At 44.0% G+C, this 24,663-nt stretch overlaps 2 protein-coding genes across 8 annotated transcripts in view; both read right to left on the reverse strand.

Moving 5' to 3' along the window:
• The window catches only part of CCAR1 (cell division cycle and apoptosis regulator 1), a 29,284-nt gene extending 26,304 nt beyond the window's left edge, over window positions 1-2,980 (reverse strand). For all 5 annotated transcript variants that reach the window (XM_021529068.3, XM_021529067.3, XM_021529066.3 and 2 more), the window contains exons 1-2: window positions 2,918-2,980; window positions 2,018-2,136 (exon numbers count right to left, since the gene is read on the reverse strand). In XM_021529068.3, the coding sequence (XP_021384743.2) occupies window positions 2,018-2,136; window positions 2,918-2,961 (163 nt within the window). In that variant the 5' untranslated portion in view covers window positions 2,962-2,980. The remainder of the gene's footprint in view (window positions 1-2,017; window positions 2,137-2,917) is intronic.
• Window positions 2,981-12,374: 9,394 nt separating this feature from the next.
• Window positions 12,375-24,663, reverse strand: part of TET1 (tet methylcytosine dioxygenase 1) — a 71,629-nt gene continuing 59,340 nt past the window's right edge. For all 3 annotated transcript variants that reach the window (XM_021529063.3, XM_021529060.3, XM_077784787.1), the window contains one exon: window positions 12,375-22,811. In XM_021529063.3, coding sequence (XP_021384738.2) covers window positions 21,670-22,811 — 1,142 coding nt within the window. In that variant the 3' untranslated portion in view covers window positions 12,375-21,669. The remainder of the gene's footprint in view (window positions 22,812-24,663) is intronic.

Consider the following 24,663-nt stretch of genomic DNA (forward strand, 5'->3'; position numbering starts at 1 on the left):
TGCTTGCTGTGCTCTTCCTATGTACTATAAATTAAAAAAGCAGGGGAACAAGCATGTACTAGAACAGCAGCTGGGCAGAAGAATCCCAGGCACTGCATTCAACAGAGCACATGGGGAAGAAGGAGGATGCAGACATGGTGACTGTGGACTGGAGCAGGAACAGGGAATGACACCACAGCTTGAAGAAGACACCAGGAACATGAAGGAACGTGGGCAAGCACAGGAAGAAGGTAGAAGTGCAACCAAATGTTACATCTTTAGTGGCTCTCATGTTTGAGTCAGGTGCTGCTGGGTGAGATGAACAGCTATAAATCCCTGCAGATGCTGGCCTCATTGAGCAGGTGAAAAATCTTTCACAGCAAACTGATGTTGACCAGTCCTATCCCAGTTACATCTGCACTTAATTTCATTTAAGGAGGCTCAGAAGTAGACTGGCCAAGGCAGAGTCACAAGCATAAGAAAAGGGGTAAGAGGCTGATGTGTGCTCCATCCACCCCTCCTCCAGGGCCCCCTCCTGCTCCCACCTCAGCAAGCTCTAAAATGACCGCCAGCTCCTCCCCTTGGCAAGTTTTGTGCTGCTTTCCCTCTGGAACAGGACATGGAGCTGGTGCTCCAGCTTCCCCCACTATTTTTGATGCATCAGCTGTCACATCAGCCAACACACCAAGAACAGTCCAGCCCAGCATCTCCCCCAGTCTGACATGAGAACCAAGAGCAAAGTTTGTCTCTCCCACATTCCCAACTCTTTCCAGCTGTTAGGGATTTTCTTACAGAGGGAGATGGTGCCATTTGGATAAGGGAAGTGTGAGCTACGCCAAGAAACAGGGAAAAACTGCCTGTGGGCAGCTGCTTAGGGACAGCAACAGTTTACACAGGGAATGGAGCAGAGTGGGCAGGGAGGAAAAGGCACACGGGGACACAGTGCTGCGAGGCACAGGGTGGGTGGTCACTCCCTGGGGATACAACGGGACTGGATCAGTGCCCACAGGAAACACTGCAGGGAGAGGATTCACTTTGGGAAAGAAACCGAGTCAGGAGAGGAGAAAGATTCCCTCCCCAGAGATGCACCTCCAAAGAACATCACACATTCCCAGCTCTGCCAGGCAGCCATTGACAAAGGGAGGTGTGACACGGAACTTCACATCAAACCAGAGCAACTGCAGAACCCAACACCCTGAACGCTCCGAGTGCCACAGCTTTGCTGAACTCTCTTCACACTGCACAACATAACTCTGACATTTAATTAACAAACAAAACCTTCTTTGTACTCAAGGAAAGCCCAAGGCACCCCAGAACTGGAAATGGAAGCACCAAAATTCATCATGCATCAAGATTCACATTCTTGCTTCAAACCTTCTTTGCTGTAAGCCAATGTGCAAATGGAGCCAGCCAGGGTTTTTAAACAGTGGCTTGCAATTGGTAACATTTCTTAGCCAAATCAAAGGGCAACACCTCTGGTTATAGGGACATTTAAATTCTAATTTAACATTAAAAAATAAATACCCCCCTTCACATCCAAATAACAAATTTCCGAGAACTTTCCACTATGTTGACTATATCTAATCTATTAATAAAACAAATAAATAAAGTAATATGTAAACATTGATTCAGGCTGCCCAGGAAATGAAACTCAAGCAGCACTTAAGAAATCTGCAATGCCTTACTGGAGCTGATAGTATTTAGTCCAGAACCATGTAATTTAATAGGAGGTAATTTGATTTACACATCTTGGGATATGAGTAATTTAATACGTTGTTTATTGACTGAAACAATCAATAGAAATTGACCTGGGATTTTACTCACACCCCTTAAGAAAACCAAATAACAAACAAAACTAACAGACAGTATTGGGCAACAACTTTTGAAGTCTCTACTGTGGGAAAAAACTCCCAATTTAAACCACCTAAATAGATTTTAGATAAGTTAGCTAGCATCGTGCCACTCTGAAGTGCATACCCAAGTATGGAATCTCCAAATCTACTAGATGTCAGGGTTCAAACATCGCGTGTAAACTGACCTGGCTGAGACACCGCAGTGGCGGTAAACTGAGTAGCCCAAGGGGGATTTTTCTGTCCTCCAAACTGAGCCATGGCAGAAGGTAGAATCTCCCGGGTGTCTATCTTCCGTAACTGCAATCTAGTAAAATAAAGTGCAGCTGCAATCTTTGAAACAAATACCGTCAGGCTATTTTAATTCGGGGCCAAAAAATATCAAACAAAAACCCACCCCCTCACCCCCCCCCCCCAAAAAAAATCAAACAACAACAACAAAAAAAAAACAACCTCGAAACAAGGAAAGGAAAAAAGTCTCAAAACATTAGTTTTACATCTCTAAAGCCTGGTAGGCAACATGCGTCACTTTGGGAAACACAGAAAGTTGTAAGGCAAGTTATGTTATTTTCCTAAGGCCAACCTCAAAAAAGGCACTTCTTAAAAATGGCACTAAGGCGTCTCAAAGCTCAAAAAGGCATTCCCATTCCTAGGAAGCCCGAGGGAAAGATGCGGCTGCGGATCCCGGATTCACGGTGCTATTCGCTTCCCCGGCGGGCGCGGGGCAGCGCGGCGCGCCGCCGGCCTTCGGGCCCGGCCGCCGGGGCCGGGACCCACGCGGGCCCCGCCGCCTCCCGCCGGCCCTGGGCCCGCCCCCGGGCCCGTGAGAGCTCCTTTACCCCTGGGCAGCCCCCGCTCCGGCCGCGTGCCCGGGCCGCGCCGCCGGGCGGAAAGCGCCTCACGGCAGAAAGGCAAAGCAGGCGGCGACGCCGGGCCGGGCCGGGCGGGCGGGAAGCGGGCCCTGCCCGCCCCCGGCCCCGCTCCGTGCCCCCCGCGCCCCTGGCGCCGCTCCCGCCGCCCCGCCCGGCCCCGCTCCGGGGCAGCGCCGCGCCCGCGCGCCCCGGGCCCCGCGCGCCCGCCCGCGGTACCTGCGCGCGACCGCGCCGCCGCCATCGCCGCCCGCCCCGCGCATGCGCCGAGAGCCCGCACACGTCACGACTGCGACCGCGCGAGGCGGCGCGCGCCCGGCCCTGCCGCGTGCGGGGCCCGCGCGGCTCGGGGGCGGGGCCGCGCCGCCATCTTGGGCGAGGCGGGGGCGGGGCCGCGGCGCCGCCATCTTGCGGCGGGAGCGCCCCGCGGGCTCGGCGGGGTCAGACATACAGACAGGGCTCACACACAGACAGACACACAGACAGGGCTCACACACACAGCCAGACACACAGACAGGGCTCACACACAGCCAGACACACAGACAGGGCTCACACACAGAGACAGACACACAGACAGGGCTCACACAGAGACAGACACACAGACAGGGCTCACACACACAGCCAGACACACAGACAGGGCTCACACACACAGACAGACACACAGACAGGGCTCACACACACAGCCAGACACACAGACAGGGCTCACACACAGACAGACACACAGACAGGGCTCACACACACAGCCAGACACACAGACAGGGCTCACACACAGCCAGACACACAGACAGGGCTCACACACAGAGACAGACACACAGACAGGGCTCACACACAGCCAGACACACAGACAGGGCTCACACACACAGCCAGACACACGGACAGGGCTCACACAGAGACAGACACACAGACAGGGCTCACACACAGAGACAGACACACAGACAGGGCTCACACACACAGCCAGACACACAGAGACAGACACACAGACAGGGCTCACACACAGAGACGGACACACAGACAGGGCTCACACACAGCCAGACACACAGACAGGGCTCACACACAGAGACAGACACACAGACAGGACTTACACACAGCCAGACACACAGACAGGACTCACACACAGAGACAGACACACAGACAGGGCTCACACACAGAGACGGACACACAGACAGGGCTCACACACAGAGACGGACACACAGACAGGGCTCACACACAGCCAGACACACAGACAGGGCTCACACACAGAGACAGACACACAGAGACAGACACACAGACAGGGCTCACACACAGAGACAGACACACAGACAGGGCTCACACACAGAGACGGACACACAGACAGGGCTCACACACAGAGACGGACACACAGACAGGGCTCACACACACAGCCGGACACACAGACAGGGCTCACACACACAGCCGGACACACAGACAGGGCTCACACACAGAGACGGACACACAGAGCTCACACACAGAGACAGACACACAGACAGGGCTCACACACACAGCCAGACACACAGAGACAGACACACAGACAGGGCTCACACACAGAGCCAGACACACAGACAGGGCTCACACACACAGCCAGACACACAGACAGGGCTCACACACACAGCCGGACACACAGACAGGGCTCACACACACAGCCGGACACACAGACAGGGCTCACACACAGAGACAGACACACAGACAGAGCTCACACACACAGACAGACACACAGACAGGGCTCACACAGAGACAGACAGACAGACAGGGCTCACACACACAGCCAGACACACAGACAGAGCTCACACACACAGACAGACACACAGAGAGGGCTCACACACAGAGACAGACACACAGACAGGGCTCACACACAGAGACGGACACACAGACAGGACTCACACACACAGCCAGACACACAGACAGAGCTCACACACACAGACAGACACACAGAGAGGGCTCACACACAGAGACAGACACACAGACAGGGCTCACACACAGAGACGGACACACAGACAGAGCTCACACACAGAGACAGACACACGGACAGGGCTCACACACACAGCCAGACACACAGAGACAGACACACAGACAGGGCTCACACACAGAGACAGACACACAGACAGGGCTTACACACAGAGACAGACACACGGACAGGGCTTACACACAGCCAGACACACAGACAGGACTCACACACAGAGACAGACACACAGACAGGGCTCACACACAGAGACGGACACACAGACAGGGCTCACACACAGAGACGGACACACAGACAGGGCTCACACACAGCCAGACACACAGACAGGGCTCACACACAGAGACAGACACACAGACAGGGCTCACACACACAGCCAGACACACAGAGACAGACACACAGACAGGGCTCACACACAGAGACAGACACACAGACAGGGCTCACACACAGAGACGGACACACAGACAGGGCTCACACACAGCCAGACACACAGACAGGGCTCACACACAGTCAGACACACAGACAGGGCTCACACACACAGCCAGACACACAGACAGGGCTCACACACACAGCCAGACACACGGACAGGGCTCACACAGAGACAGACACACAGACAGGGCTCACACACACAGAGACAGACACACAGACAGGGCTCACACACACAGAGACAGACACACAGACAGGGCTCACACACACAGACAGACACACAGACAGGGCTCACACACAGAGACAGACACACGGGCAGGGCTCACACACACAGACAGCCACACACAGTCACACACAGTCACACACACAGTCACAGTCACACACACAGCCACATACAGTCACACACACAGCCACACACAGTCACACACACAGTCACACACAGTCACAGTCACACACACAGTCACACACACAGTCACACACAGTCACACATACAGTCACACACAGTCACACACACAGTCACACAGTCACACACAGCCACACACAGTCACACACACAGTCACACACACAGTCACACACACAGTCACACACAGTCACAGTCACACACACAGTCACACACAGTCACACACACAGTCACACACACAGTCACACACAGTCACACACACAGTCACACACAGAGCCACACACAGTCACACACACAGTCACACACACAGTCACACACAGTCACACACAGTCACACACACAGTCACACAGTCACACACAGCCACACACAGTCACACACACAGTCATACACACAGTCACACAGTCACACACAGCCACACACACAGCCACACACAGTCACACACACAGTCATACACACAGTCACACACAGTCACACACACAGTCACACACACAGTCACACACACAGTCACACACAGTCACACACACCGTCACACACACCGTCACACACACCGTCACACACAGTCACACACCGTCACACACAGTCACACACAGTCACACACACAGTCACAGTCACACACACAGCCACATACAGTCACACACACAGCCACACACAGTCACACACACAGTCACACACAGTCACAGTCACACACACAGTCACACACACAGTCACACACAGTCACACATACAGTCACACACAGTCACACACACAGTCACACAGTCACACACAGCCACACACAGTCACACACACAGTCACACACACAGTCACACACACAGTCACACACACAGTCACACACACAGTCACACACAGTCACAGTCACACACACAGTCACACACAGTCACACACACAGTCACACACACAGTCACACACAGTCACACACACAGTCACACACAGAGCCACACACAGTCACACACAGTCACACACACAGTCACACACACAGTCACACACAGTCACACACAGTCACACACACAGTCACACAGTCACACACAGCCACACACAGTCACACACACAGTCATACACACAGTCACACAGTCACACACAGCCACACACACAGCCACACACAGTCACACACACAGTCATACACACAGTCACACACAGTCACACACACAGTCACACACACAGTCACACACACAGTCACACACCGTCACACACAGTCACACACAGTCACACACAGTCACACACAGTCACACACACAGTCACACACACAGTTACACAGTCACACGCAGCCATTCCGGGCCCTGATAGCGGCACCAGCGCTCGGGCGGCTCTGGGGGCACAGCGATCATCAGCTGAAGGCAGAGCAGACACACCACAGTGCATCAAAGCTCTTAAGATGCTTTGGGACAGGAACTGCAGGCAGGATCAGTGCAGGAAGCAGTTCAGGAGTTCTGGGCAAGAGTAGTTTCTCTTCTTTCTTAGTCTGAGTTGGAAAGGATTAAAAGGATCGTGAGTCCAGCTCCTTAAGTGAGTGGCCGATTCATGTAGGCCTTGACTGAACCCATGACCTTGGTGGTGTTACAAAAAGCTTTCCATCCCATAAATAGTTTTTCACACGAGTTTGTTTTGAAGTGAAACATGACTTTCTATAGACACATTAATTTCTACCCATATTTTAGAGAAAGTCAGCACTTTGTAAATGAAAATTGGACTTTGAAGTGTTACATTGTCATTAAAAACAGAAGTTGGTGATGGAATAAAATCCTGAGAAACATCAAACTCGCAGTGAAGTGGATTTTCTCAGGAGGGCATCTAGATAAAGAAGCAGATCATCAGGTGCAAGTGAATTTCTGCCAGTATTTGGTAATTAATAATATATAAAGACAGATCTGCCTTTGCTTTTTAAATTGTATGTCAAATTAGATGAGGGTTTAGATGTTTTACACTCAGAAGCATAGTTCTTACTTTTAAAGTCTACACATTTTATGCCTTGTCTCTCCCTGACATAACTCCACCCAGCTCAATCAGTTGACTAAAGCAGAATCTGTACCTTTAACCTGGAGACAAGATTAAATGCTGAAAAGCTTCCAGGACTTTCTCCCACATTGTATGTGAAAAGACAATGGTAAAATTGCATTAAAGTAGAAAGCAACTAAGTGAATATCAGAGTATTGTGAAGTATTCTGCACTCCTCTGGCCCAGGGTCTTTTTATCAGACAATAAAGGCTCTCCAAGAAAGCCTCAGGAGCTCAGAGGAACCACAACCCTGATTTCCTGTACCTCAAGTAGAACATTTCTTGTATTTTTCCTTTCCAGACACACTGCTACCATTACCTGGCAGATTTTGCCCCTGCCATCTTTAGCACACCAATGATTCCCTTTGAATGGCTGAGGTCTCTGGATCCTCTCTACTCAAACCACGCTGCTGTGATGAAAAACAGCTGTAATGGAATGCAGTAAAACAATATGTGCACTCCTAGCCTTGTTTCTTAAAATAAGAGGGCCCCCAGATTATCTCTTAAGTGCATTGGACAACTTAATCCAAAACTGATGAGAGGACAGAAGTCTGAAATACATGAGATTTCTACAAATCACCTTAAAGCAATGAGGCAGGTTGAGAAAAAGATACAAATTAGAAAGTAAAACCCAGAAAGTGAATTGTTGCTTCCAGCCTTCTGGTCTTAGATTTCTGCTATGAAAGAAAAATGGAGAAGGAAACGTGGTTAAGGCTTATCTTTGGTTGAATAAAACCCCAACACCCCAAGCATTTAATTGTATTTGTATTATGCATTTTGGGGACAGAATTGGAAGAGAAATAATGATCTTCTAACGAGCACACTTCTGATAATCTGTACCATTGATAAGACACAGAAATCAGTGCTTCATGAAGCTTCTTGACAAAAAGTGAATAAAGATGCTGTCTGTATTTGTCCAGCTCAATGCCACTTACATGGAGATGCTTATTTCGCTCAATTTGGATGATGAAAATTAATTTTATTATTTTTTCCATGTTCTTGTTGGAAATACATTTCCATGCATCCTGTTACATTTCTGAATTAATTTGCAGATCTAAACCTGTCACTATTGGAACCTGCTTTTTGCAGCTCTTGATGGGGCTGTTTGTTTATTCTCTTCAGAAGGCCAAAAGAGATCCTTCAGAGAGGATCAAACACATTTTTACCTTCCTACATATCCAGGAATGGTAGCAACAGTCCAGTTAATGGCTTTTTGATGTTTAAATTGTAATAAAGTGCAGCATGGAAGCATCTAAGCAAGTTATCATGGATTTTTTTGGTGCAGAAAAATTTCTCTTGTAGTTTTTTTTACTGTAGCCATATTTACTTCACACTTTGCCAAGCGTATGACACAGGCAGGACTGAAATTTAACAATAAATACAATAAACTGAACTTTATTCCAGGCTGCTGAACAAAGTATTTGACAAAAGTAATTCTGAACTGGCCAGACTCCTCAAGAATACAGGGAGGACATAACAGAATTAAACCAACCTGCTCATGTTTAGCTGATTGCAAGTAACAATTCTTTGTTTGTTTCTTTCTTTGCTTTTAAGAGTCCCAGGGTAAGGACAGAAAAGCTTTTGTGGTCTGCTTTATTGCAATAAAATTAAATGCATTGAGAACAAACTTCTGACAAAGTTTTAAATGAGTAAAAATGTCATGGCATAAATAAAGTAATTATTAATTATTTTGTAGGTAATAGACATCAGAAGCACAGGAAAGTTTTTAATCTTGATAAAACAGAGAATTTTTTTTCAGTTAGAGCAATTGAGCGAGTCCCCATCCCTGGAAGTTCTTCAGACACAGCTGGAAAACCACACCTAGGCTTTGTTTTCCACAAAAGGTGGCACCGCGTGAAGGTTTGAGGTCCCACCAGCCTGGGGTGATCTGTGATCATCCCATAAAAAAAAAAAGATGCAATTCACCTGGCCCAGGAAGCACAAGAACAGTCTGCTTTCATTTTAAGGGTTCCTCTTTTCTTACCCAGTCTGACTTGGATTCAAGCCCTCGGCACCTTCAGGAAGGCCCTGGCTTTGTTTTTCAGGTGTTTTGGGTTTGACTGCACACACACAAAAGATTTCTCAGCTCCCTCCTTACAGTCTTGGGGTAACCCGGCCACACGAAAGCCAAGTAAAGGTACATCTGTAGACAGGCAATGAAGAAGAGCAATGAGAAGAAAAATCCTGACCACCTTTAAAACCTCAGTTCCATTGCTTGAGGAGCAGACGGAGAGCTGAGAACCCATTTCCCTTCCACCCCTGCCTGCACTGCTCAGCCCCTGCCCAGAGCAGAGCCCAGGCTCTGCCATCTGCAGGACAGACAGACAGACAGACAGCTCCTGGTGCAGGACAGCTTTAACTCCCACGTACAGGAGGAGCAGGGAGCATCTGTGTGCAGCAAGAGCCAGGGAAGGTCTCTGCAGCGAGACACAGCGAAGGACACCGCTACAACTGGTTTCTGCTCGGTTGCTCAGGTGCAACAGCACTTGCATGTTCAGGGAATACTTCCTGTGTTCTCTGGGGGTCCCAAAGCCTCTGCACCTGACAGGCTTGCTGTGAGCACTCTACACACAGCACCCCTGGGGTTCCTCTCTTTTTTTAAAGTTTTTGTGAGTACCTACCCCAGGCAGAGCTGTGGACCAAAGAGGATTGTTATGCAGGGACACACTTGAACCACTTACAGTCTCTTACCCTCAAGAACAAGATAATTTGCAACAGCACAAAAAATCAACAAATCCCACCCTTAAAATCTGTAGGAGCCATAATCCAGTTGAGTCCTCACAAGGGCTTACAGTGCTTCATTTCCTGAAGAGATTCCTCAAATGAAGGGAGGCAGTCATCCTCATGCAAAAAGATTCTATGTGTAAAACAAAGTGGTCACAAGAAACTCAGCTGCTGACTTCTTACACACAGGAAACAAAGGTTTTGCTGTTCGGAGCTGAAAAAAAGGCTGTCATGCCTCTAGCAGCAATTTAGGACTCCAAGATCAAACAGCATGAAAAGATTACCCAGTTATGTTACAAATGGAGATGGACGTGTGGTACAGCAGAATTGCTGAGTAATATTTGGCCTGGTGTAAAAAGGCATGGACATTTTCAAGAACTCAAGCTCTAAGAATGTAAGGATTTTGTATTAGTGGTATGCATCATAAAAGAGTATCCAGAAATAAACAGACTGGACATGGAATTGGAGGCCCATCTTGGGAATTGTGATCCAGCCAATGGTTATTGAAATAGCTGGGTTTAAATTTCCACATTTTAAATAGTTTTTCAGTTTGTCTAAGATTAAAAACACAGATGGAGTTTGCTGGTATTTTATTTTAGGCTATATAGGCCACATCCTGAACTAAAACACTGATTGAAGCATTACCTTGCTTGTGTTTAAACATTTGAATATGTTGCTTCTTCTGATATACAGAGTGCACAGAAACCCCAGTATTTTGATGAATATCCTTCTGAATGTAAACGAATATCTTTGTTAAATATTAACTATCAACAGCAGTAACCAACATTAGCATTGTTGAATGTTCTATGATATGTAGCAGTGCAGGACTACTACAGAAAACTTAACTGTATCATCAGCCAAAAAGCTTATTTTGCAGTTTAATTAATTGTTAACACCATTTTAGTAGGCATTGCAATCTAAGGCTTAGGAATTTAAAAGCAACCAACAGTACTGCATGAACATTCTATTGCCTTGTATAATGTACATCAGGAATCCAGGGTATTAAAGAAGCACCAAAGCCAGCTCCAGGCAGTGAGCTGACTTTTGGCAGCAGGGATGCCAGGGCAGGTAAATCAGGTTCGGTTGTGCTGCCACAAGCAGAGGTGGAGCCATGCTTTAATGGCTCTGTGTAACACGCTCCAGCCCTGACTGGGAGCACCCTGCCCGGTGGGAAGCCGGGGGAGGCCGGGGCAGGGGGCCAGTACCTCAGAAGGACCTGGGAAACAAACGTTCCTCGTGGGTAGCTCTTCCTCAGGAACGAAGCTCTTGGCTCTGCCCTAAGGCTTGAAGCGCCTTTCAAAATCCATCTGCTTTCTTAGGACACCTGTGCTGGGGCTCCTGACTCTGCTGTTGAACCCTGAACGTGAGGCTCTGTTAAGAAGGACTGAAAGAGCAGCTCAGGGAGATGCTGCTGTCTAACCCCAGCAGTGATTATCCTCGCAGAGAGCAGCTTACAAAGAGGGTCAAGGCCTCCCTGCTGGATGATCACATCCAACCCCCAGGAATTAGATGTACCACATCACACAATGTAGTTTCTTTCCAGGGCATTAGTGAGCCAGAGGATACCAGAATTTTCTACTCTCTAGGAGATTCTAGTTACCTGGAAGATTATTTTTCTTATTATTTTGCTGCTGCACGTACTGGAGAAGGCAAAGCAGCAAGTATGATCAGAGTTGTATTCCTCCTTTTCTTCAGATCTGAACAACAGGGATTCTGTTTAGTATTGTTGTGCACTACAGTAAAACAGGCTACTGCTGAAGTCTGTTTTGAGAAAAAAACCCAACCATACCCTCTGATTTGCAGCAACTAAAACCTGATAAAAATATTTCCGGTGGCTGGTAGTTAAATGCCACCGTAAATTATTCCCATAAGCTTGCTCTGCCAGACAGGTAGCAAAAAAGAGACCCTGTACAGATGTGTTCACAAATTGCTTTTGTCGTTTTTAATCAGAAAATTAAGTTCAGATTTTCTGGCTGCTTCTCTTGACCTGAGCACAGGTCAGTCCAGCCTGAAGCAGAGGCAGACTGAGAACAGGGACTGGTTTTGTGCCTGTCCCTTTCCAGTGCAGAACCTGCTGACCTTTTGGGTGAAAGCCCTGTAGGTGCTATTGATAATTAGCAAATACACTTCTACACATGATAGTGGTTATTATTGCTAAGAGCAGGAAAGAAAAATTAGACGAGTAAGTGCAAAATAGAAGTATAAAATTTATTTAAAACCACCCACAAAGTTCTGTGTAATCAGGAATGATACAATTTGTAATAGTCTTTTTAAAAACTCATGACAAGATTTAAAATATATTTTCAATTACAGTATTCATTTAGCCTTATTCAGTTAGAACAATAAAAAAAAAAGAAAGTTTACGTTCTAAACTGATGAGACACACAAGAAAAATAGAACAGAACAGACAATTTCCACAACGACAATTTTTACATGTATGTTTCAATACTAGTATCAACATTTCAATGCATTTTGCTACATAAACATGAAATCATGTACAACAACTGCTTGCACCAAAAAACATAGCTTAATTAGATCTTTCAAGTAACATGCAGTCACAACTCACAAGTCTTCAAGTACTGCTGGTAAGGGTTCCCTTGTCTGCAAAGAAGATTTTAAGGTTCAGTTTCTGAGCTAGCATAACTCTGCCAGCTCCACCAGCCTCAGGGAGCTATGCTCAGTTATACTAGGAAAGAATCAGGCCCCAAGTATTTTTTTGAGAAAAGAAGTAATTTTTACACTTTTTCCTGTAAATACTGTGACATAATGAAGTGCTTTTTCGTTCTGATTTTTTCTCCCTGTACATCATCTTTTGCTTGAAGATGTTAGCTTTATGTTCCAGATTTCAATACAGTATGTTGGTAACTGGGAATAAAACCTCAAATTCAAAGCTGAAAAATAAATATCAAATGCATCCCAAGGAAAGAAAGACTGAAAAGAAGAAAGAGAGAAGGAAAAAAAAAACAAAACCCATGACTTTTTTTTTCTTTTGCTTTGGCATATTGTTAATCTTTTATCTTCCCAAAGCAGGGAGGAATTCATTAGCCACTGCATTTCAGTACAGCATGTCCCTACATTTTTATGTTCTTTCTTAATGACAGCAAATTCTGACCAGTACTTGTGACCTGGCATGATATTGTCACGTTATGAAGAGCTGTCTCTCCCAAACTGAACAAATAATCGTAGAATAATCCACTGGTAAAGACTGACATGTTTGAATGTTTGCATTGGTTAGAACTGGCTTTCTTTTAGCAGTACTGGGATATTCCATTTGTTCTTCCTGACTACAATTATTTTTTCATTTAGAGGACAAGAGCTTCATGAAGTTCAGCTGCTGCCTTCTGAGTTGCATGCATTAGACAGGCATTTACAAAGCTGGTACAAAATCTGTTCTCATAGGCTCTGCGGTATCACTGCAGTGTAAAAATTTAAGAAGGAAAGAATATTTCCTTTTCCTTTTTTTGAACGAGAAATTTGCATTGCATAACTGCAATGAAGTGGGGGCTGTTGTTTACATAAAACTTCCATGGGCAGCAAGGGGAGCTCTGCAGGACTCAGGCATGCAGAGCAACACCAGGGTTTTCCCTGGCAAGTAGCACCAAAGTCAGGGAAGGCAGAAGGTGTTGGCTTTGTGTCCCCAGACTCACCAGAGTGTGACAACAGCACACAACACTGCACACTCTGCTGGGTGTGAAGTCAGGACAGAAGGGAGTTCAGTAGATTGTCACAACCCCAGTTTATATCATCAAGTAAAAGGGATCCAAGTTATGATAAAGGGTAGCAAGTATTTTAAGAACTACCACAAAAATAGCATTTTTGATAATTTTGTGAGATTTCTGGGCTGGCCATTACCTAGAGGTACAAATCTTTTACCACATTGTCTTTGTAGACAGTGTTGGGCAAAGGACAGCCAATATAAACAAATATTTAAAACCTGGTAAAACCCAAGCAGGTCTCTTTCCAACCTGTATTTCTAAACTAAGAACAATCTGGATGTTACTGGCCAGTACGTGCACAGCAAGGATACCATGAAATTGATTTCAGAGGACTGTACAAATCTGTTTTTATTTATACTACTGACCTTTTATACTCTGATCAGTGTGATGGGATACTCCAAAGGATGTAAGCTAAACTGACATCCATTTAAGGCCCCTTTATCCTTCCAATGCAATGCAAAGGACAGTAGTATAAATGAGAACCAGGGCCTCCCTTCTTACTTTAAGACAGCTCCCAAACCTAGACCCTTCTTCCATTACAATATAATAAAAATACAGATATACATGTAAAATATTGATCAGGTCACAAAACTTTCCACGACAGTATTAAAATGTTCTGTGACAACAACTGCACTACTGAACATCAAAACTAGCAGTTCCCTGGCTCCAGTGCAACAGCACTTCTTTGGAACACAGTTCATCTGCTCTAACTGGTAACTCTGTAGTTTAAGTGCCAAACCTGTCCTCCCTCCATATGCAGTTTTTGAGGTGTACACCTGCACTCTGTGACTTGGTGAGAAATGTCTGTAAGGCGTGCAGAGTGTTGAGAAAAGCACCGTTGGTCAGTCACACCAAAGCAAGTCACCTTCAGTTGTTTAGCACCCCAGCCCTGCATCCACTGCAAGTATGCTGTTGGAAGATTCCTGCATTTGAACAGAAGTGTGTGTGGAAAAATGCCATATACAATGGCCCAGCAGAAGAAAGGAAAATACACTGTCTGGAGGAATTAAGGATACAGCACCAAGAAACATCCTGTACCTTTTAAAACTGAAGCTTAGCAATACATGGCTAAACACCATGAGCAATTGTTGGGATGGTGAACTGGGGAACTGGACTGGAAAAAATCCTAAAATCTTAATTCTCAGAAAGACAAAGAAACAGCAATGCTGACACCTCAATACCCTTTAAAAGGCAGTAACCACCTTAATTATTTTCCTTTCAAACTTCTTCAATTCTGTTTTTGCCACAGAGGAAGAACATCTTTTTTCCAAGCAGTCCTATGTTAGTTCAGGCATTTAACATACATAATACTTGGATATCTCATGAGGACTGATCTAAGATTTAAAGAAGATGTAAAGAAACACTCCTGCTCTTGCAATCATGCAGGGGCTGCAGCAGCTGTCTGATGTGGGAATGGAGCAGAGCTGTTAAATTGTCTCAAAAGACAACATGATACAGAGATGCACTCTGAGAAGGAATGACTTCTTCTCAGGGGATTATGGTTTTATAGTCTTGCAAAGTCTCTTTTGTTTGGCTACTTGCAGACACAAGAACAGACTGTAACAACTACATAAAAAATCTGAAAATTAACTGGAAAACTGATTATTTGATTAAAAAAAAGTAAAAAAAAAACAGTGATTGTGAAAGATTATGAATTGTTCTTCTCTACTGGACTTTTAAAAAAGCCCACCTGTAATATTCTAGGCTCTGTATGAGAAAAAGAGAAGTAAAAGCCCTGTCACACATAGAATATAAGATAAGGAATCAGACTGGTTTGAGTTGGAAGCTCACCTCTTTCCACCCCCCTTCCACTGCTCTAGGTTACTTCAAGCCCTACCCAGCCTGCCCTGGAACACTTCCAGGGATGGGGCACATCCACAAGCTCTCTGGGCAGCTGTTCCAGGGACTGGAATAAATGGATTTTAGGGGGAGCATCCCAAGGAGAACAGCTCCATATGACATTGCAGATTTCCACAGCAAGCAGGACAGCGTGCAGGGGGCTCACGGGCAGGCTGACAGCATTAGTGCTGCTCATGCCCAGTGCTGAAGCAGATCTACAAAGGGAAAAGCTTTTGGGGTAGTTACAAGCACTGAAAGCCTCCAGCAGCTGGTGACAAAGTGAGCCAGCACTAACTGACCACAGCTGATGATCCAGAAAGACCATGGAGAAAGGTGCCCAGAGTATCCAGTGTCACCTGGGCAGAGTAGAAAGTGATACCTACTAATCAACACTAGCCATATTAAGTGTTTTTCAGGGAGACAACACAACATCATGTAGAACTAATTCTTCATTACTTCGTCAAGTATGTGGCAATATTAAAAAGTTTTGCCTGTTCTCTAAAAGAACTGAGAAGGTTTTAACAGGGAAGTAATAAACACAGCATATGTTCAACCACTCCTCAGAGGAAGTGATCCGTCTGTATCCAGAGCCTGATCAGGTTCTGCTATTAGAAATCCTTGGTCTTTCAGGAAACCTCGAATGTAAAACTCCTTCTTTGTTGTAATTATAATTTTGTAGCAACATCCTAAAGCAGAATATAGACAGCTTGTGAAGACTGACTAAACATCAGCTAATCCCAGAAGAGACTGAAACCACTTCCTGAATTGTTAAGAGTAAGTAGCCATATCCTCTAGACTTTTGACACTGGTCACTCTGTTTTAGATTCAAGAAGAATGTAAGCATGTCACAGACTAAATAAAATAAGCTATTGAATTTAAAGTCAGATGGTCCAAAAGACGTGTTAGTATAAAGAAGTACCGTGGCAACTACACGTACACAGAAAGTTGACTCAAAAACCAATTGTACCTTCCCAAATTTGCCTGTGATTTATTTATGCTGTGCAGAGAATCTAAGGTTGGAAAGAACCCTAAAGACCATCGAGTCCAGCCAGCATCCCATCAGCTTTCTGTACTCTCTGTTTTGATGGTGGCCAAGGGCAGCAGGCTGGCCATGGCAGCAGCACTCGCTACCCAGTTTTGTCTACATGTATTGACAATGGGGGACAACTCTCTCCCTCCTTTGGTATATTTTTAAACCTGATTATGCAGCCAGAGACCAAAGGAGAGATTTCTGCCTGTGGAGGAACTGTGGAAAGAGGTGAATTTGTACATAATACCCACAATGAAACACCTCATTGGTTAGAGCCGTGTTGTGACACAGACATTGCAGTGCAGTACCATGGTGTCACAATAATCAGTGGAAAGACATTCCCTCCACACCTCCTCCTCCTGCAAGTCAGATCAAGACCTGATAAAGCAGGAATTCCCCGAAGTGATTGGACTGCTCCTCATCTCTAATTGCTATTGAAGAGCAGAGAGCCACAGCTCACAGATTGGCAGACAGCTTCCACACAAGAAATAAACCGCAATTTTAAGGAGCAGACATCACACAGACCCTAATCTGAATTTCTGTGACCACAGTAAGCCAGAAAGAGTTTGTCCCACACTGACTGAATGTGACTGGTGTTAACATACACAAAGCATGGAAGTGGCCATGCAACTGAGTTTTCATGTATTGGAGAGCACAGCTGTTTAATTCTGATAGCCTAGAAATGACAGGATTTCTATGGAATAGAAATGACAGGATTTCTATGGAAAAGAAACAACCAGATATATAAATTGATTACAAAGCAAATGACTGCTTGATAAATGGAGTTAATTTCAACATTAGAGAAGCTGCATGGGAAGTGAAAGAGCAAGATTGACCTCTGAGTAGGCACAAATGTTGGTCAACTGTTGTCCGTATCCATCCAATTAAATATGGAAATTGCAGGAAAACTTGATGAATAAGCCCTTTGGAGTCAGCAGGGCTGCAGCAGCATGAATAGAACCCAAATTTAATCCACTGTATTCAGTTAATACTGCAATGAAATTAAAAAGGTCCTTAAAAAAACCCATACAGTTGTATGCTAGAAAGAATCTTAAGTACTAGACAATTTGTCATTTACCCTGCTTAACATAAAATGTTGATCAAGATACTACAGTTATTTCCTGTTCTGCATCTAGATGAGCACTGTCATAAGTAACACAAGGACTTTCACCAGCAGTTAAGATTCTTAGAAAGTCCTTAAATAAATCTGAATACAACTGTTACAGGTTGGAAGCTGCAAGTATTTGTAAGTACTTAAGAAGCTTCTTGGATCTTGTGACTGAAGTATTTATAGAAATATTTATTTCTATTTCCTGCAATACACTAGCATGCGAAAAATCAGTAAATTCACTGTTTAATTGGACACAACTCCCCAGGGAGTCACACAGACCTGGTCCTGCAACAAGCCCTGCTCCTCCTCTCCCAGTGGAGGTGGAGTCATGGTACTGGACCCAGTGGACAAAGGGATAAGACACAATTCTCCTGGGAAGTCAGAGGTGTCCTATGTTGGATCATGACAGTTTTTCCTGGCATACTGTAAAAATTGACCCAATGACAAGCACACCCCACTGCCAGCCCACACCTGAATGCGCTGGCTTCTTACCCAGAACATTGTGCCAGCTGATGGAAACCAAATCAAACATGCAGGTCTGACCCAGCCAGCTAGCTTAATTTTTGACCCAGCTCCTAGTCTGGCTATCCAAGAAGGACTTGAGTTAAAACCTAAAAGAAAATTACAAGTGGTTGTGTGGGCTGCAAAGGAAAGAACAGATCCACAGAGTTGAAGATTTAAGAGATAAACACTGTTATAAAATGATAACCTTACTGAAAAAATGCAATTTGTGTACAAAACTGATAAATATCCTGAAGTGTTACAAGAAATAGCACAGAGCTGTAAAAGCAGTAAATAGTTGCATTTTCTATACTGCAGTACAGGCAACAGAAAGGATCAGCTTCTCAAATCACAACCCACTACACGTCCAGCAGGAAGTGGAAGTGGCCAACCTGCCTGGCAGGACATGTTGAAGAAGCAGCTTAGGTGAAAGCCAAAGAAAGAGCACCGTGGGTGATATGTTATTGTATAGATGATATATTTCTCCCATGTAAGTAATATTAATGAAGTAGTAACTGTGAGTTTAGCACCTATCAGTTAATAGTATTAATTATGTTAAGATACACATTTCTTTGCTAGAATTGCCATTTCAAAAACAAAGGTAGACCTGGGCTACCTGTTTGAAGGGATCCTTTTAGATCCACCTTTCAGTGCCTCACTTCTTAGAGGGAAGTTGCTGGTTTTTCAATGGAACATTTTTATCAAGTTTCCATTAAGTTAAATGTGGGCATTTGCAGGAGAAGATTCAAGTAAAAATGATCCACTTTAATGGTATGAACATTTTAAAAGGTAGAGATGGCTCTGTAGCTTACCAATTTTGTGTAGAAAATTTGTCACGTGAGAGTGCTAAATTACAGCATTACAGAAACTGAAGCTGTCAGGCCTATCAGTGAAACCAATAAATGAATCTCTACATGGTGGAACAAGTACATGACTGGAACAGCTATGGAATGTACAGTACTACTGACTGTATGGACAGCTGCAATTCCTACTAGTCTTCGGCTCACCAAAAATAGACAAGTTTTAAAATGGAAATCTAAGGCACACAAAATACCATAATGATTTGATGTATACTGTATATTACATAGTCAATAAGCATAAAACTGCTGGTACAAAACAATGGCATAATATTGGTTCTGTTTCGTCATTATTTACAATCCCTTCAAATCCGCTATTTGATCTAATAGTAAGCTTTGAACTAAAACTTGCAGCATACCTGGTTTTTACAGGCTTTACTTAAAATAGGTAAGATACAAAGAACTGGTTCCATTCCTCCATCCTCTGCCATTAATAGCTTTGTCAATTTGAACAGGAACTGCAGAACTGAACCCAGGATCATTACATAGTGATAGCTACTTCAGACCTGGCTCCAGAAGAGTCTCCTGGATCTACAGCCGCACCAAAGGATTTGTAGCACCAAGGTCCTGACTGGCTCTGTGTGTTCCGAACACCGCGGATGTACTTTTTGTACCAAATGGAAATGGAGTTCTTGCACTTCAGCTCCTCAAGGAAAAAGCACCTTGTCTTTAAATAAAGCAGATCCAGATAGTTCATATTCCTCTATACAGCACCACTACAGTATAATATGATCAAGTATATTATTAATATGTTTTCACACTGGAAAAGTGACTTCATTCTGCCTGCTGGTTCAGGCAGAGGAGGGGACAGCTCTGTCTGTGGGCCTGATCCAGTCCAGGGAGTCCTGGGGTCAGTGCTCCTCCTGCCTCCAGCCAGCTCACATGGAAGAAGTTGCAGGATGAGGTCAGTCCTTAGCTAATGTTGTCATTTGGTGATTTGTTTAAATAAATAAGTTTAAACAAGAAATACATAGGAGAGGAGAATCAGAAAGAAGAGTGGGATGCTACAGTATTTAAAAGCAATGGAGTGTCTATTTTTCCTCTGGTTTAGCAAATTTCGTTTCATGATATGTCACTCTCTCAACAGAAATGAAGATCAGAAATTTCAAGGAAGGATACAACCTTTTCCATGTGAAATGTGCTTCCAAAATTTACAAAACATTTTTGTAAAAATACTGAACTCAAAGTTAGTCAACATTACAGATAGGCTATTCTTAAGAAAAATTTTGCTGCTAAATATTAGAAATTTGATATTGATAGTTTTCCAACACTTCTTTTGTATTTTTCCCAAGTTATTTTTTTCTATCAGAATAGAATGAGTCAACTCTAGGGGGTAACTTTTTATCCCAAAACAATCCTACCCCTGAGGCATTAGGAACATTTGGTTGACATGTTAATTTAGAATGCTGAAAACAAATGGGACTGATGCACTTATTGCTCAAAGAAACCATAACAAATGCTGCCTTTAAAAAAAAAACCAGATAATATTCATAACTCTCAATAGCAACACACGTATTGACCAGACATCTCCTCTTTCATGATTGTACGCTCTCTTGAAAAAGAATAAAAAGGTTCTATAATTCATAACTGTTTGTTTATATGCAAAATAAAATCTTCAGTGAAAAAGGGCAAATTAAAAACAACCACATATGCTATCAGCATACATCTGCAGCTGTAACACCATGGAACTCTGCACAGCAAGAACAAAATAATTTCTTCTGTAGAGTATGCACAAACCTTAGACAATATGATCCTTATACTATACTATTTCAAGTTAATTTTAAAAATAGAAAGTGCTTTTAAAATATATATTTACAGCTTAGAAACAACTTCCAGCCATCATTACCAATAACTTCATTCTACTGACAAATCTAAAGAACAAAATTAGTTGGTTTTCTAAAAGATTTGTCTGTAATTTGGACTACATAGCAATGGTTGGAAGTTGTTAAAGCAATGGCACCATGAAGTAATAATTCAGCTTATTTATTTTTAACTGTTTGATGTGGTTAAGCACCAAGAGCTGTGTAGAGCTATAACTGTATAACTTGATTTAACACCATAAAATGTGAACCTGTTAAAATAGCTATAAATGATTTTTGTAGTAAACAGACGATTTAAAGCACCAAAATATAAATTCCTTAAGGTAATAAACTGAATGATTCAATCAAGGTTAATAACCTAAACAAAATCTTTCTTTAGAATGTATTAAAACTATACAACTTTTTTTTTTTTTTTTTTTTGCTTAAAATGTGCTTGAGCACCACCAAATGTTAAAGTCACAGTTTAAGAAGAAATCCCCCCCTTTTGTTTTTACCTCAGCCTTAAAATGGTTGAGATGAGCAAATAGTAAACGACAGGAGACTTGTTGTTGAACAGCACCTTAAAGAAACACCGTGTGACTGCAGAGGGAGGGCCCAGCACAGGACACCTACGCCCAGTGGTTGTAGGGCCCTGCCACCCGTGTCAGGGCGTATGAAGATACTGTGATCACGTTATCCTTGGTTACTGTTAATGCTCTGCGGGATGGAATTTGGTTGAACTCGTTGTCTTCATAAAAAATATCTCTGTTTTCACCTGGTTGCTTTGCTTTTCTGTTGCTAGAGTTCACTTCAGGGCTCTCTGTTCCTAATCGTTCTGCTTCTTTTTCTTTTTCTCTCGCCCTCTCAGCCATCTTTGCTTCCCACATGGCTAAACCATGTTTTGGCTCATTTAAATTTTTGTGTTGGTAAAAAACTAAAGAAATTCTTGTGGGATGATTACGGTTGGGTTTTTTAATTGGTGTGGTAGCATGAAGTTCGCGTCTTGCACATTCAATTAAGATAGAACCATGAGAAGGTGCCACAGCAACCCCACCAATGTCATCATCCAAAAAATTGTGCTCACTGTCTGACCACAATTCCTCAGCCTTTTCTTCAGAGTCAGCCGGGTGTCCCAGTGCACCGTTCTGCTTTTCATCAGCACAGTCCAAGTCACAGATCTGTCCTGGATGGGAGCTGCCCTTTTCCACCGGGCACCCATGGGAACAGTCGGCTGCGGTTCCGACGGCATCCTTTGCCGAAGAGCTTAGCGGGACTGATGAGTCACAAGAGCTGGTCATCTCTGAGGAGGGAGAACTGTCCAACTCAAGTTGACAATTCTGTTGGTCTGGCTGCTGTTCAAGTGTAGTGGGCAGGGGCTCTTTGTGGGCTGGGGGGCCTGGAGCAGTGACCTCAGGAAGAATGGGTGGCACGCCTTTCACTTTATCATTCAGCAGAATTCCAGTATAATCTTTGACTGACACATCAAAGCTCTTGCAATTAACATAAGGTGTCATGTGAGGTTGCTTGGTACTGCATTCAAAATACCCGTAGGGAACTGAAAAATCTTGTTGAATATTAGTCACTGCAGTTAGGCCAGACTTATGTGCGAGAGATGGATAAGGATGTAAACTATCCACCTTAAAGGGGGAGGAAGCCGTGTACTGCTTTAATAAAGAGCAATTTTTAGTAGTGTTTGAAGTATGTTTCATGGCATAAAGATGGCTGGAAGTCTCCATTTTTATTCCAGGTTTTAAAGCATCTGTTTTGTTCCCTAGAAGAAATGCACACCAAAGTGTAAGTACTACTCAATCAATAAAATAGCTCTCTTATATTTTCATACTTGCTTTCTAACATGAAAAATGCACACTGACTACAGATTTTTCAAAGTATTTTTAGCTTTCTACAAGTAGCTCTATGACTGTACATCTCCATATATCACATATATACACATATATTTATCATATATATACACACACACATATATATGTATACACACACACACACACACACATATATATATATATAATAACCTTGCTCAGTTAATGCCTTAACCTTTTCCAGCTGCTGGTATATAAAATAGAAAGGTATTTCACTGAAGGATGCAGAAAATAAACAGATAAAATTAAATAACCACTAATTCCCAATTCACACAGCCCAGTCCTACAAAAATGCTTCCCAGCAGCTGACTGCTAGCCTTCAGTTTTTACATAATTGATGAAATTCAGTATGAAATTCAGGCTGTGAATCAGTCAAAATTCTGACCTGCCTTAACCCCATATTATGATCAAAGGAAAAAGCATATTTATGGCTCCTGTCCATTACAGCAAAAACAGTTACTGAGTTGCAATGACTCATGCATTCCAATAGTGACTCAGAAATTGCCTTTAAAAAAAAAGTCTCTGGCAACATGCTCCAGGTAAATCCATCCTTATAAAATGAATTTTGCGTCCTGTGATTTGGCTGTCTTGCATCTTTCATCTAATTGCATCGTTCTAGCAGATCTCTGTGCAGGCATCCTTGCTCAGTTTCTGCCAGCTCCTTAACCAGTTTCCAGCCATGGCTGCCTACTGCTGGCCCTGACTGGGACCAGGCTCCTCCCACGACAGACTCATCATGGGCTGGTTCAGCCCAGAGCCCATGGGAGTGATGGGAAGAATCCCATCGACCCGGATGGGCTTTGCACCACGCTCTGCCATGGCTTTACACGTGTCTTGCTGGCAGACTGGTACCCCACAGAGAGCTCTTGCTTACTCTCATAGAACACTGTCAGTGTTTTGTCTTTATTCCCTGAACACACAGAATGGTTAATTGTTTTACACAGTGCAGAAGTATTATTCTTTCTTCTACTCTGTCTCCTAGTAATTTATAAATCAGTGATGAATTAAAAACATTCCTCCCACAGGAATGCAGAAAAGTCAAAGTGAGATAATGACAGGCACATAGTTAGTATGCAGAAACTGAACACTGTAAGGGGACATGAGGAGGCTACATCTTTAAAAACCTTTCTATGAAATAAAACACAAAGCATTTAATGACTTTAACAGCCCCCACCTCAGAGCAAGGCCTCTGCCCTAAAGATTTCAAACACAGCATTTGAGAATTGCACTCTCCATCACCTCAGGAGAGAGATGTGTTCTGTGAAAATAAGTTTTAACAACCCTCAGCATTCAATTATGGAAGTGAAGCAAATGGGTTTTATTTGTTTTTAAAAGTTATTCCCCCCCACCTCCCCAAATGAAGATATTCTTTGAAACACATTTACCCGCGTTATTCCTACCCTTAAAAACGCTACACACGTCTGGATGTCTCTCATGAAATAAAATTTAAAATTACAGCAAATGCACTAGTTTTCCTCTCTTCTTCCTAACAGGCTGTGCTTAAATTTTATTTATTTTTCACCTGCTAATCAGAGAATTTAAGTCCATGGCTTCTTCCACCTCTTCCTTCTTTTCTGACTGGCCAGTCCTATCCAACAGCCCTAGCCCTGGAGGGCTGACCCAAGGTGTGTCACAGGTATGGCAGGACAGCCCTGCGGTGCCCATGTGGCACAGGAACCACCACGGCCTCCCTGCCAGACTGCACCGCCCTGCAAGGGACAATCTGCACCGTCACTTGATAAAACC

Source organism: Lonchura striata, chromosome 7 (assembly GCF_046129695.1).
Source record: "Lonchura striata isolate bLonStr1 chromosome 7, bLonStr1.mat, whole genome shotgun sequence".
Classification (NCBI taxonomy): Eukaryota; Metazoa; Chordata; class Aves; order Passeriformes; family Estrildidae; genus Lonchura; species Lonchura striata.